The sequence below is a fragment of the Protobothrops mucrosquamatus genome, unplaced genomic scaffold, assembly GCF_001527695.2.
Source record: "Protobothrops mucrosquamatus isolate PMUCROS unplaced genomic scaffold, P.Mucros_1.0 scaffold2792, whole genome shotgun sequence".
Classification (NCBI taxonomy): Eukaryota; Metazoa; Chordata; class Lepidosauria; order Squamata; family Viperidae; genus Protobothrops; species Protobothrops mucrosquamatus.
This window is the reverse complement of record NW_015388829.1, coordinates 177,179-191,836: the sequence shown is the minus strand read 5'-3', so window position 1 is coordinate 191,836 and position 14,658 is coordinate 177,179. Positions and strand designations below refer to the sequence as shown.

At 38.0% G+C, this 14,658-nt stretch overlaps 1 protein-coding gene across 1 annotated transcript in view; it reads right to left on the bottom strand.

Annotated features, from left to right (window-relative positions):
• Positions 1-10,907: 10,907 nt before the first annotated feature.
• Positions 10,908-14,658, bottom strand: part of STK10 (serine/threonine kinase 10) — a 78,545-nt gene continuing 74,794 nt past the window's right edge. The window contains exons 18-19 of the mRNA XM_015825755.1: positions 14,245-14,358; positions 10,908-13,883 (exon numbers count right to left, since the gene is read on the bottom strand). Coding sequence (XP_015681241.1) covers positions 13,749-13,883; positions 14,245-14,358 — 249 coding nt within the window. The 3' untranslated portion in view covers positions 10,908-13,748. The remainder of the gene's footprint in view (positions 13,884-14,244; positions 14,359-14,658) is intronic.

The following is a 14,658-nucleotide window of genomic DNA, read 5'->3' as shown; positions in this document are numbered from 1 at the left end:
GGATTCAAGTGTGGACTCTTGGATTTGCTATTACCAAGAGTTCCACCGCTTTTGCAAAAGCTTTAATAAAACTTGTTTTGTTTTCCAACATCTTTGGAGTTGAATTTTTATTCCTCACACAAGGGATTTTAGAATTTCATCTATTGTTTTTATGCTGTATGCTGCCTTGCTGTCCACACTGATGAACTTATATACCTTATAAATACATAATATTAAAAAAGTGGCTTTATTTATGGACATTACTTCTTCAGAAGCTTAAAGTTAAGACACTGGTCACCCACTATATTCAGTAGAAGCTGTTGCATGTCACTCAAGGACAGTGATGCTTTAAGCACTCCTCTTTAATAAAGAAAACTATTTGTTCCTCAGAGTTGAAGTGAAGGGTCCTTGGTGCTCTTTGAGCTGGGTTGTTTTCTTGCTGACATTTCATTACCCAAACTAGATAACATCATCTGTCAAGATATTGATTTAACAGCCAAACAGCTTATGTAATGTAAGATGTAATGATGGGAATGACTCAGCAGGGTCTGTGTCTCTTTAATAGCATTTGTATAAAGGGAAGGCTCTGCTGATGTGTTCTCTCTCTTCTGTTTCCTGCTGTAACTGTGGTTTGTTGGATCCTGCTGTATTAGCACGTGTATGTATATTGTTCCTGGTGTATGATATTGTAGATAGTGTAAGAAAAACCACCATTTACTATAGGCCACTGTTTATTGTGTTTTACTCCTGGGTTATCTCGTGCAATAAGACTGTGCACACTCTGACATCATCAGTCACTGATGATGTTACCTAGTTTGGGTAATGAAATGTCTGCAAGAAAACAAGCCAGCTCAGAGAACACTCCTTTTTGGCTGGAAATGTATTCCATTTTTGCATTTTTCCATTTATGGAGAGCTGGTTGATATTTGTAACTAGGAACCTCTGCAAATAGCATCTCAGGGTGAAGTCACCTATCTGGACAATCTGATGACATTTCCTAATTTTTGTTTCACCATTTTAACCTTTGTTTGCACTCCATTCTATTCCTCCTACTACCTTTGCCCCTTATCCAAATCTCAGCATTCCACAAAACTGAATTCCAAAGGGCCAGGTTCTGGATATTTTTTTTTTGTCCACAAAAATCTTCTTGAGCATCTGCAGAAGTGGACATATTTGTAGCCAATAAACATGGGCTCAATTCCATGACCCCAGAGCCCACGGAAAGAGTTCCTCTGCGTTAGACTGATAACTGCAGAAGAATGAGACTAATTAACCAATGCAACATTTGTAATTGTTCTGTTTTGTTAACTTTTAACAAGGTTATACAACTTCTCAATATATTAGACTCTCTGAATTTACCTTCCAACTGGGTGGTTTACATTTCAGCCTCCATCCACTACAAAATAGCAGATGGGCTACAGTCAGACTCTACGTGGAGTTTCTCAAATCTGTTCTGTAGACTTGTTCTCCAGGTCAACGAAAGCTTTATTTTTGTTTTCAGCAGAACTCAGACTGTCTTTTGGGACTTGATTACTTCACTTTATGTGGGAGAAGGCCTTGGTGTGCCAGGCCACAGAGGGAAAATAACCTAAGATGAGGAATCTCAGCAAAGAAAACAGGGAAAAAAAACCTTCATTGTTCATGTGGCCTAAAACCTAGCTAATATTCTCGAGAATATATGATGAAATCACATTATAACTCCACTCTTAACCAGGAGAGTTATTTATCGTCACGTATCAGAGCAGTTCATGAGTCAGACCTCCCATTTTGTTTCATTTTGTCTAAAACCATGGGCTTAGCAAGGGAAAACTAAGGAAGTTGCTATGCCAACCCAAATTCATGTCTGAGCTGAGCATTTTCTCCATACCAATGGCATTTTAGGCTCCTGAAAGGGCATTCTTAATCTATCTCAAGGGGTGTGGCAGAGACTTGTCAAAGTCTCCACCTCACCTGAATATTCTTAGAGTCCTTGCAGAGGAAGAAAAGAGTAGAAAATGGCAGAGAACGTTGGCACTGCCTATGATTAGCCATCCTTTGTTTCCTTGAAAGGTCACCAGCCATCACTGTTGAACATGCCCACATGCCTAGAGACATAACTGGGTTCCCAGATAGACAGGATGGCATTGTGGCATCTGCTACAGTGGCAGAAGGGCACCCAGGGAAAAGGATCATTAGGGGAGGAGGCAGGTGCAGGAAAAGTCTCCTGCAAGCCAATCTGGACTTCTGGTAATGTTGAATTAATTAAATATTAGAGGTAGGAAAAAGCGGCCATTATGGCAGTGGTTGGAACTGCCATAGGTTTTGCATTTGGTCCATAGAATAGACTAATGTGAGTATGATTGCTTTCTGTATTGGATGTCCAGAGGTGAAACTCATTCTTTCTTCTTCCATATTCAATAATAGATGGATTGATATTTTTTTTAAAATCCTTATGCTGATTGAATAGCTTTTCTTTATTTCTCAGGTGGTATTTTTTAAATTAGGTTAAGTTTGCCATAATTTGTAAAATATATTCAATTCTATTGTAAAATGATTAATTCTCTTTGATTTGCTTATTTTACCAACGGGGAATAGGCACAGATAATCTGAATGCCACCACAGACAATTTACATTTATATGATTTTTTTTCATGGTGTTTGCATTTCATTTTCAAACAATACTTTCTTGGTTTTTGTTTGCCACTTGGGTCATAAAATATCCTCAAGCAGATTGCAAAACCGAGGCTCAAAACAGAAGCAAACTGCAGTGGAGACATCAAAGACCTGCAATTCTTTGTTTAGTTATGTTACAGGGATTATTTTATCGCACAACCGAACAGTCCTTATATGTTAAATCTCACTTGTGACACATGCTGCATTCCAGGTAATTGCAGCTGACAATCTTATCTTCTCTAGCTAATAGCAGAACCTTCTCTAGGTGTCTGGACAGAGCACATGGTGGACCCAGTGGTGGGATTCAAATATGTGAACAACCGGTTCTCTGTGTGGATGCCGCTTCCGGAAGTCCATTCTGGGCCTGGGCAACAAAAAATTAGCTACCGGTTCTGCCGAAGTGGTGCGAACCGGCTGAATCCCACCACTGGGTGGACCTTGTATTTTTCTGAGGCAGCATGAATGTTGTAGATCTGGTAAGTTTGGCAGAGCTCCTGATAAACAGTTCACATCACACCATAAATAATATTTAGCTATCATTTTGTGTTCTGTTATCGCATCTTCCCAGATTTAGAAAAGTAGACTTTATTTACCATTTTGAGATAGCAACAGGAATTATGGATAAACAAGAAAATTGGATCATGGGAAGTAGACTTCATTTATGCAATTGCTGAGTTGCATTTTAAAATGAATTTAGATTTAGTGCTGGCATATTGCCATCTTTCAAATTGATTGGCTTTTCTTACAAGCATCTCCATTTAAGCATAACCTTCCTTACATTCAGCAGCAGAAGGGCTCGATACAAAATAACTTATATTCTAATGCATGGAAGATTTTTCCTCTGTTTATAAAACTGATCTTTTTCAGCATTATACTTTAGCAAAAGAGTGTATCTGTCATTTGTCATCTCTGTGGTTGCTTCTAAACATGCTAATGTTCTTTTAAAACAACATGATCATATATAACAACTGTATCTGTGGGGCTAGTCCTACGAGATAGGTCAAGCCCAGAAAACACTCCATATCATTTTTTAAAAAGATTTCACTGCCATCTTTTTTATTCCAGACACACAAAACCCAGTTGTATACATATGTGTTTATGAAGGGAACAAATTTTTCCTTTTAGAGCATGAGTATCCAACCTTTTGACTTGCCTGTACTACACTGAGTGAAGAGTAATTGTCTTAGACCATATATAAAATATATAATATAGTTAATATTATATATAGTTAATATAATTAAATATCATTTAAAACCACATAATGTTAAAAGATCACAATCCCATTACTAGCTATCCAGGGCTGCAGGTGGCCCATGGGCCAGAGGTTGGACATGCCTGTTTTAGAGCCTTCTTTGATCCAACAGAGTCTGTAGAGGAGCTCCAAACTGGATGTCATAGCATCGCCATGGAAGCCTCATGCCTTTGGCATGTGTGTTGACATCACATGTATGTACAAAGATGGAGGGTTTCAATTCTAATGCTGCAACAGCAATTTGGCCTATTTTTACCTAAGGCATCCCCAAGATTCTACTTTGATCTCATTAAAAACCAGGCAAGTGTAAGTGGAGAGCAACTTGGCATGCAAAGAGGGTCATACTAAGCAAGCAATGAATTGAATAAATTCCAGTTAACAATCAAATACACAAAAAAATCACCAATTGCCACTTTTCTTGGAAATGATACAAATCATAATAAAATATTATTTAGGTGATTCTATCTGGAACTTCACTTTAGGAATAACTCACCAGTGGAGGTTACTGGGAGGTCCACCCAATCTTGAGATCTTGAGATTTTGTCAGGTAGAAGAAGCCAAGAAAGATTCCACTAATTAATTATCTGAAAATGTGGCAAACAGGACTGGAAATGTCCAAGACAGATTGGAAATTCAAACTAACCAGTCATCAGTCCTTTTAACTATACTTTGTACAGTGGTGGAAACCAACTTTTAATAATCGGTTAATTTCTACAAAGTCATTTCTGGAAATAAAGCCAGCAGGACTTAGATGGAGATGCTGCAGCTTCTTCAGGTAACTTATTCTGTTTCATGGTGTTTTTAAAAATTAAAAAAAAAAAACTAATTCGAAGTAACCTGTTTCTTTCTATATACTTGAATATTTCTGAATGTTAATATCACATGCACACAATTTTGGTGTCCTTTCAGTAACCGCTATGCAATGAGCAGTTCTTCTGTTTATTCTGATAATTGAAATTAATCTCACAGAGGCTCGAGCAGCTTATTTCTCTGCATCCAATAATTGGCTCCATCATTAAGACACTCCAGTGTATTATTTACAAGAAAATTGGCAGGATTCTAAGAGAAAGTCAACCAGCAACAGGGAAGTTATAAGGAAAAAGACTGGTTCACCATATCGATTCTATTTGAATGAGATGAGCTGTGTCAGATGGACCCTCGTCTACAACACTGCCAATCCACAATCCCTTACGTTGGTGTGAACCCTTGCTTGTGAAAGCCCGTAACACATAACATGGCGTAGATCACCAGAGTGGATTATTATCATCTCTGAAATGTCATAGGATAAAAAAAAAATTCGGTATCTCCATAAAGACCTTTTCTATCAGGCACTACCATTTTAAACGATAGGAGAAGTCATAATAGAAACTTCTCTCTCGTCAGATGCATAGTGAAGTCTCACATATCTTAATCAGTCTATTGGTTACAAAGATGCTTCATCATAAAGAGCATAAGAACTTAAACTTACTGGGATTCACGTGGGCTTCCCTGAAGTGTTATATTTCCTGAACCCTTTGGACTAATGCTGACTTCCAAACTGTGTCCTTTCCCCCCCAACCCCATCCTGTGTATCTGTGATTGGCCATAATATATATATTATTTTTTGTTAAGGTTTAGTTTATTTTAATCAAAATTAATAGGAGTGACTATCCAGTGATGGCGAATCTTTTAGAGACTGAGTGCCCAAACTGCAACCCAAAACACACTTATGCATCGCCTAGTGCTGGGTGGGCGTGGCCCATTGGGTGGGCGTGGCTGCAGTGGTAACACCAGACTGGGTGGGACTAAACAGTTCAATCAATCAATTCCAACTTTGCAAGATCTTTTTTTTTCCCTTCGAGAAGTCGAAATTGACTGATTGAACCCCCCCCTTTTTTTTGCACACGGCGGAGGAGGCCTAAAGCGAAAAGGTTTTATAAAACCGAGCTGAAGACCTAGGACTGGGGCTACGGCGCACGTGCCCACAGGGAGGGTTCTGAGTGCCGCCTCTGGCACCCGTGCCATAGGTTCGCCACCACTGGACCATTGATTCCAGACTCCTGGGAATTCAAGGCTTGTAGGGATATCAAAATATTTAAATATGCATTTAAAAATTCCATAGAAAAACATGTATAAGCAAAATACATTTAGTCTTTATACAATTTCTCTGGTGAGTTGTTCATTTCAGATCATGCTACCTAACCAAATTCCTCAAAACATCATTCATTCTTATCTTTAGTTTATAACATCTTGAAAAAACCCCCACCAAAAACTCAATCATTATTTTAAGATAGCACCATCTAGTGGACTTTCTGATCATAGTAGTCAGAAATTAAAAACTATATCTATTCTATCTGATTTCAGAAATCAAATTTTCACCTCACTTTAGTGTCACTTTCAGCAGGCCAGTTTTTCATTTATATTATTTTTCAAAGAAATTTTTAAAATCTTTATGAAAAAATCAACCAGACCAAACAGGAGCTGTATTTTAAATAAATGCACAAAATGGTCAAGATTTCTTTCAACTTTATTTTACCCTTACAAAAGCATGACATATTTCAGTAACGGTAGAATCTTGACTGAAAGGCTTGGAATGATCTTGCACCTTTGTTGTATTCTTAAAATGTATTATTATTTTTTTAAAAAATGGATTAACAATAACAAAATATAGAGCGGCCGTAGAATGATAAGGGAAATGTTTGAACATTTTCATATCAACATTTCTTACAAGAAATTCCAGGTGTGCAGACTGGTGACACTCATACAAAGTTGTTCAAAGAATACAGAACTTTAAAATTTAGGGATTTATTGGAGAGAGAAGTTGCTGTGAAAATGCTGACAATAACTTGGGGACTCTACACACATTCATAGAATCATGCAATTGAAATACACTTTATAGAGCAGCTCAACTCTCTGCTCAGTGCAGGAAGCATTAGACTATTTATGACAGGTGGAATCCATTGTTCCTTCAATAGTAACATGAATTTGCAAAGTAACATTGAACTAACAGCTTGCTCACCTGCATTATTTAAGTAACTATTTTCATACACAGCACTATTGCACCTGCATGACACCTGCATAGCAACTTACTACAGGTGATAGATTTTAGGAAGGAAATATTATTATAAATCAGGGGTCTTCAAACTTGGCCTTTTTATGACTTGTGGACTTCAACTCCCAGAATTCCTCAGCCAGCGTGCCTGGCTGAGGAATTCTGGGAGTTGAAGTCCACAAGTCATAAAAGGGCCACGTTTGAAGACCCCTGTTATAAATCAAGGGCTGAACATGCTTTGGAATAAAGCTGTTTTGATCTGCTTATAGAATGCCAGTCAAGTTAGCGCTTTATTTACAGGTAAAGTTCCCTTCTTCCCTCTCTTTCCCAGACACAGTGAATGCAGTGAGCATTCAAAGGCCAGGCACAAGTAAAGGATCTGATCCTCACTGTGATCTCTGCCTAATTTTTGACAGCTGATTATACCCCAAAGCAAGATTTTTACTTTGATCAGATCTGTCTTTGATCAGATCTGTTGAAAAGGGGAAGGGATTAGATTACATAAAATTTTGCAAGTGAGTGTTTTTCTTTTAGTATCTAAATTATCTCAAATGTGGGTAAGGTGGAAGTATCTTTACATCCTTGTTCATGGACAGGAAGGGAGCTAGCTGGGAGCTTTCTTGATGATAATGGAATAATGTAAGTGTTCCAGGCTTGTGGCGATGGGTTTCTAAATTGCCATCTTACTCTGAGAATTCATAAGATCACCTTTCCACTCAAGTTTCCTTCCCCCTGCAGAGTGTAATAGCACAATGAAGGAGCAGAAATGGCACAAGATGCATGGATAATGGCTATAGCTGGCTTGTCCAAATTGCTGCATCACCTGAGGATCATCAGTAGTCAATTGGCTAGTTTATGAATCTACCTGTTGCTAATGCTGAACTAAGGCACTGGTTACCTGTTCTGTGTTCCCTTATGTTCCCAGTCATTTGCATGGTCCAGATCAAGAACAAGCTTTCCTTGTAAGAGGATTTGAGGATGAATGTCAAACTCTTGACAGGTAAAACAAATTTATCAGAAGCTTTTTGCAACCAGATTTTTTGGAAGGGAAAAGGGGTTACAGAAATCTCAGCAAAAGATTACTTTCATTTTAGCACCAAATTTACCTATTTATTGGGGCAGAGACCTCTTCATACTCTTGTTAATGTAGTAACCCTTTGCATATCCATTTTCCCACAATGGACAGGTGGGCTGAATTTGTGAATTCACAAATCATTGTGACAGTTCATGGCACAGAGTATCACCAAATTAAAGCCCTTGACATGGATAGTGAAATAGTGACCCCGGAACTGTCACAGACTGCTGGAAAAATAAGGTGGAATTAGTGATCTGTGAAGATTAAATGTCACAGAGAGAGAGGGGAAAAAAATCACCCATCAAATTTTGTAAACTAAAATATTAACTGATACTGTTGAAGACCTACACAGTAGAAAAGATAATACCATATCTGCAGGAATGGTAAAAGTTGATATGGAAACATGAAAATAATGAATGTCAGCCAGAGTTATATGTCATTAAGAGTTAAGGTCCAGCACTCAGTAGGAAAGCATGGGTGAAGGTACTACCCTTGAACGTTGTTGTTGTTGTTCATGTTCAACAAATTGCTGTGGAAGAAATATTGTAAGGAAATATTAGAAGGTATTAAAAGAAGCAACAGAAGAGTTCAAGGAAGGAACTGGAACCTTGAAATATATCAAATGGAAACAGAATTAGATGAAAATGCACAGGCTGAGTTCCACAAAATAAGCTTGTTCATCATGGCGTGAACACTGATTGAAGCGGTTTGCTTGAAAAAGGATTAGCACATTTTCAAAAGTTACTTAGAGATCATGGATAAGTCCTATCATCCTGGTTATAAAAACAAATAGAAAAGGGAGATAAGATCAGAGTGGCTATTTTAATCTGTGACTTATTTACATAAGGTCTATCAAGCATAGAAGACATGCATGCAAATATTAGGCATGATGGAGCATACACACATCAAGAAATCAATCATGCACACTAGTACAAGCTATGAAAGGAAGGATGCATAGCAATTGGAACACCTACATCTTTTTGTCCCCCATTTTTAAGGACTCTGCTTTTCTGAACTGTTCAAGCTGACCCTTTAAAAAGGATTTGACTTCCGTACTAATCATGGTGATGGAGATAGAAAAGAGAAAACAAAATTACAAGGAAGAGCAAAGAGCAAAGAAAGGAAGGATCATAGAGAAATCTGAAAACTGCTGGTAGTGGCAGTAAGGGCTAAGCATGTTGTTGAATGGCACTGAAGACAATGGAATAGTCAGACAAGCAGAAGTGGCAGAGATGGGGCAGTGGCTGAGGTGAACTTAAAGAGAAGCTGAATAAATCAAGTGCTACAGATCCAGTGTGGACCAGCAAATTACAAGTAGACTAGGCACTTGAAAGCCAGGTAGCCTGTCTGTTAAGTAGTCCCAGGGGCTGGCATCTTGACAGCCCAGACACTGAAGATTCAGAAGAAAGGCAAAGCAAAGCATCTACCACTACTTTCAGCACCCATCCAGGCGGCCCAAGATAACCACTAGAGCCTTCCAAGAGTAGCTAAGAAAAAATAGCCTCAACCTTATCCCCAGCCCCAGTTGTTCTCAAATGACTGTGAGGAAGTTGTTCTCAAGTGATCGTGAGGAAGTGTGTATGTGTGTGTGTGTGGGGGGAAGAGCCAGAATTCAGCAAAGGCAAAACAAGTAGTACAGCAATTTCAGAAACATAAATAGAATCATCTATTGATGATAGAATTATTGATCAGGAAACAAAGTAGTAACATCTTTCCTAAAAAAAATAATTTGCAAAAAGTTTGCAATAGAATTCTCATTTCTAAAAAAAACTAGGTATCTCTTTGGCTGGTGCTGTCTTACCAATAAAATCAATGGTATAAATAATATGGAATGGGACAACTCACTGCAGCCAGGTTGCTGCTGCCGGCTGGCCCCAGCGGGTTCGCAGGTGGAACAATTCACTACGGGATAATTCACTGGAGAATGCCGGAGGCAAGGACAACCTCCTCCCTCCATGATCTGGCTTACCCCCCCCCCCCCCCACACACAAATACCCCTTGAACTCTATGGCAGAAACTCACAGAAAAATATGTGATTCTCTCCCTCATCCCCTCCCTGCTTGGTCCTCCCAGATTTTTTTCCCCCAGTCCGAGCTACAGAGGAGGAGGGGGAGGTTTCCCTTGCCTCCAGCATTCTCCCTTGGTAACTTGTCCCATGGCAAGGGGGCCGGAATGAGGTGGTAAAGGTGAGGTGGAGGTGGTGAGTTGTCCTATATCCTTAGCTTACATGGCAAATGGATTTCAGGTCACTAGAATGAAGGCATTTGAAATGGTGCCATGTTAGGGGGCTGCTTCTCAGAGCAGGAAGAGTTCTCCAGTGCTTGTGGAATTTTCTTGTTTTGTTTTTTTTACCTGTTGTTTATTCCTCCAACGACTCTTCCCTCTATAGGAGATGAGTAGGGAGATTGGGAGTCAAAAATCAAGAACTAGCATCACTGCCTAAAGGCTTTGAATGATGATCTAGTATTGTATAGTAACAGATGTTGTAAAAGATATTATAAGTAGTGCAAAATTCTGAACATAAATTCCTTTATTTTCTATTCTCGACTGCCCTAATATTTTATGGGAACTGCTGAAAATATACAGGAAAAATGGCTTCTCTGTTAAACCTAGTCAATTAACAAATTTCCATCTTACACGAAAATCAGTAAATTACTAGATGGTTAAAAAGACCCTTTTAACTAAGACTTCAAGATATAGTATGTAAGGTGAAAATGTTTCTGGAACTCAACTAAAGCCAGGTTTCATGTACCTGAAAGTAATGCTTTTTTAAATACTTCAGCACTCCCAGTCTATTATTATTATTATTATTATTATTATTATTATTATTATTATTATTATTATTATTATTATTATTATTATTATTATTATTATTATTATTATTATTATTATTATTATTATTATTATTATACAGTATAATAATTCATATCAAAATAGAACTATTATAAAGTAACATTAAGAATCTACGAGAGGTACAGATCTTGCTATCAGTGTCAAACCTTTTTTAAAAAAAAAACCAGTGAAAGAGACTTGTACATAATTCCAACTAGTCGCAATTTGCTTCAAGAATTAATAGTTTAATATTAACACATTCCAATACAGTACAGATATTTTCAAGTAAGACCATCTATCTATATTTTAAAAAACACTTTGTACAGGGCCAGCAAGCTGTGGACTTGATTTTTTTTTTTTTAAATGCCAATCGATAGAATTCTGAAACACAATTCCACTGCAGCCAAGCCAAGATCATGTAGAAATACAGCTCAGCACTGCTGGCCTATAGAGACATGCAGCAGGAATGCAATTCTGGATTGCTATGCAAAGGCTTAGTGGTTCATATTTTATTAGATTATTTACATCATCGTGGTAACCCAAAGAGAGAAAATCCTTGAGATTTTTTCCCCCCAAAAAACCCTTACCCCTATAAAAATACAAAATACCTTCTCTCTGCCCCTGATGAAACCAAAATATATTTTTTTCCTAGGTTAACAAATGTTTAAAGAAGGGAAGAGATATTTTCTTTCAACACCCTTCCTGGAAAAATTGGAAAGTGCATATTGCACATAGGGACGTTCCAGCCTCTTTGGGAACAGCTAGGAAGGGAAGGGAAGACAGAAAAAGCTGTTGTGAGTGTGTGCCATTGTTTGCTTTCTTAGCCAAGAGAGGAAAAAGCAGGAATGTGCAGACAAACTAACCCACCCAAGACATAATGATGATGAAGCATCCATCATTTCAACATGAAGCTAACACTGTTTGTTTAAAGAAAGCTTGCCTTTACTTTCAACATTCATGGTCAGGCTTTGTTTCTTTTTTTTTTTTCTCTCTCTCTCTCTCCTCACACATTATCTTAACACTCTAAGATCTAAAACAGGTTGAAGAAGGATTAAAGTGCTTTGTGAACACACATTTCCTAAAAACGTCTAATATCCAGTATCTTTTTGGCAGACATTTCTTTCAGATTGTATTTTCATCCTGCCATCTTTAATATAATGCTTGACACTTTGTGACTGGCTCTGTCAGCAGCCACTAGTTTACTAAATTTCAATTGACATTCCAACAAATTAGCTGTCAGCACAGCAATCATTAGCAACAGTGCTTTGAAGAACAGTGCATAAGAAAACAACCATTTTTCCTACAGAGAGGCAACGAGCTATGCTTAGAACAATCCTACATTGGACATCAAAAGGAACAGTGGACCATGTTCTCTCCATAAATGCATATTGTTCTGAAAATGAATTGTATCAGCTTTCTGTTTGAACTTATAGCTAAACAAGTACCAAAACGTAGCATTTATCACATGTAGCTGGTTGCTCAAATTGAAATCTGTGTGAATTATACTTCATCAATGACAAAACAAAAAATTTAAATTTAAGTAATAGGGAAACGCAAACTGGCAAGGGGGACAAAACCTTTGGAAATTTATATTAAATAAGTCAAAACATGTGGAAGGGAAAGAAAAGGGATCTCTCTGGTCAAAAATAGCATTTGTAAAAGTTTGAAATACTGAACGGCTTTAGCGTTTCAAATATATAATATTATATTCTACTACCCGTGGCCTCTCCTAGGTAGCCCTTTCTCCTGATTCAGAGAAACTGCAAAGGCTGGAATTACTCACAGCAATCCAGCATTGCTTTATTTCAAAACCGTGTCTTCAGTTCTGAGCACACCCAATCATTTAGCACGAGAAAGTCCCTAAGCTAGCATTTGCTACTCTACGAAAACTTAAAAATCATGTACAATTTGATACGGAGCAAAGTGCCTTCAATCTTAGTCCAGCTACAAATTTGTTGCCATGGACATCTGGGGTTGCTCTTCTTTAATTTAGCCAAAGAGTAAATACTAGCTCTTTCCCTAACTTGAGCAGAGGCTTCATCCTTGACTGTGGAAAGAAAAGGAACCACAGAATTCTGGTTCACTAGTAAACCAAAGGTACAATGCTGCAGAAGCCACTGGGATAACAGATGAACAACAAAGCAAGCAAAGAAAGATCATTCTTCCTTACTATACATTTACAACCATTTAGCTTGGGCAAGTCTCTTTATTTAAACATAGCCCAGGTTGGAAGCCTTTTCCACAGTCCCTATTCAACCTTCACCATGGTAGAAATTCACTCCTCTGGCTACCCTGTTAGTTTTAAGGCTGCTTTGCTTCTAAATTTCAGGCTATTCTGTATCAAAGAAAAATTACAAATTATGTCACAAGCTGTTTGGAAGATGCTGAGGGACAGAACAATTCCAAAAGGAAGGCACAGAACAAAAAGCAGTCTTTTGCTTAATTTACATGGGTAGAGACCGCATTAAAGACAGATGATGGTTTACTGTCATCTTAAAGGCTATCACAGGTAAACATCATCTACTATTGAGTCTCAAAGTTATGCTGTTGAGTAAAACCACCCAATCATTAAGCTTAGATACACAGGAAAGCTAACTTGGAAAATCCAACCAATACTGCAATTAATCTCCTCTTAGATCTTTTCCACTATCCCATTAGGAAATGGTAAAACTGGCTGGGGAAGGATTCAGCAAGCGACGTAGATTCTACAGTCCACCCCATCAGGTGGTCCCCTGGAAGCTTGCTTCTAACCCATATGTGAACCTACCTCACCTCTAGTGGATCAGACTGCTAGCCACACTGACTATCTGGTACACGACTGAACAGGAAACTCTGATCAGAGTTGGCAAACAGAGGAAGGAGCCCTGTCTGTTGATTTTCCTCCAACAAAGGCAAGTATCACCAAGCCTTGCCTACTGAACCCAAGTATTATGAAGCCTCTGCAGAGCTGAATGGGACAAATTTAGCAGGTTTGTTTGGAGACATAGGAGATATGTCTTCTTCACTGAGTTTGAAAAACATCTCTTGTTCTCGCTTTTTCTGATTCAGCTCATCTTCTAGTGCCTGAAACACAAAGACAAAAAGAGGTGAAAAGATAAAAGTTTTCGCTAATAACAACCTTGATTTCTCTCTGCATTCCTGCCAGCTTACATGCAGTTGCAGGCTGAAATGAATATGACATTAGAATAAGGAAAATAAAAAAGTATACATTGCAGTTGCAGGCTGAAATGAATATGACATTAGAATAAGGAAAATAAAAAAGTATACATTGCTCACAAACATTCAAAGTCTTCCTTATTCATTCTCCCCTAAATTATGGGTCTTGTGGAAATTAACATTTTTTTCTATCCTTATTTTGACCAATTGATCTGATATTCAAAATTTTACAATTTAATTCTGATGCGGGTGCAAATTTTTAAATCACCTTTTTTCTTGGCCTAAGTTTATCTCGCCAGTCCTTGAGGGTCAGGTTGTGGTTTTCATCCAAGGCTTTCAGTTTTTGTGTCTCATGTTCAACCAGAAGGTGGCACTTTTCATTCTACATAGATTGAAACAAGCAATAGAGAGACAGAAATATGAGAAGATATTTTGCAAGGAGGAAAAAGCACCAGGCCTACCATCTCTTTGACCTAATTTGAGATTGCATGACCAGCAGCAAATAATATGAAGTTATCTTTCTAATATCTTTCTGACACTAGAAGTCTCATTTTACCTAATGTCACAGATTCAATGTGTCTGCTTAACCTGGAGTTAGCCAATATAGCATGGTTAGCATATTGTGCTCTAGACATAAAGAAATATCTGATAATCCATGGAGTTTACTTGATGGCTTTGAGAA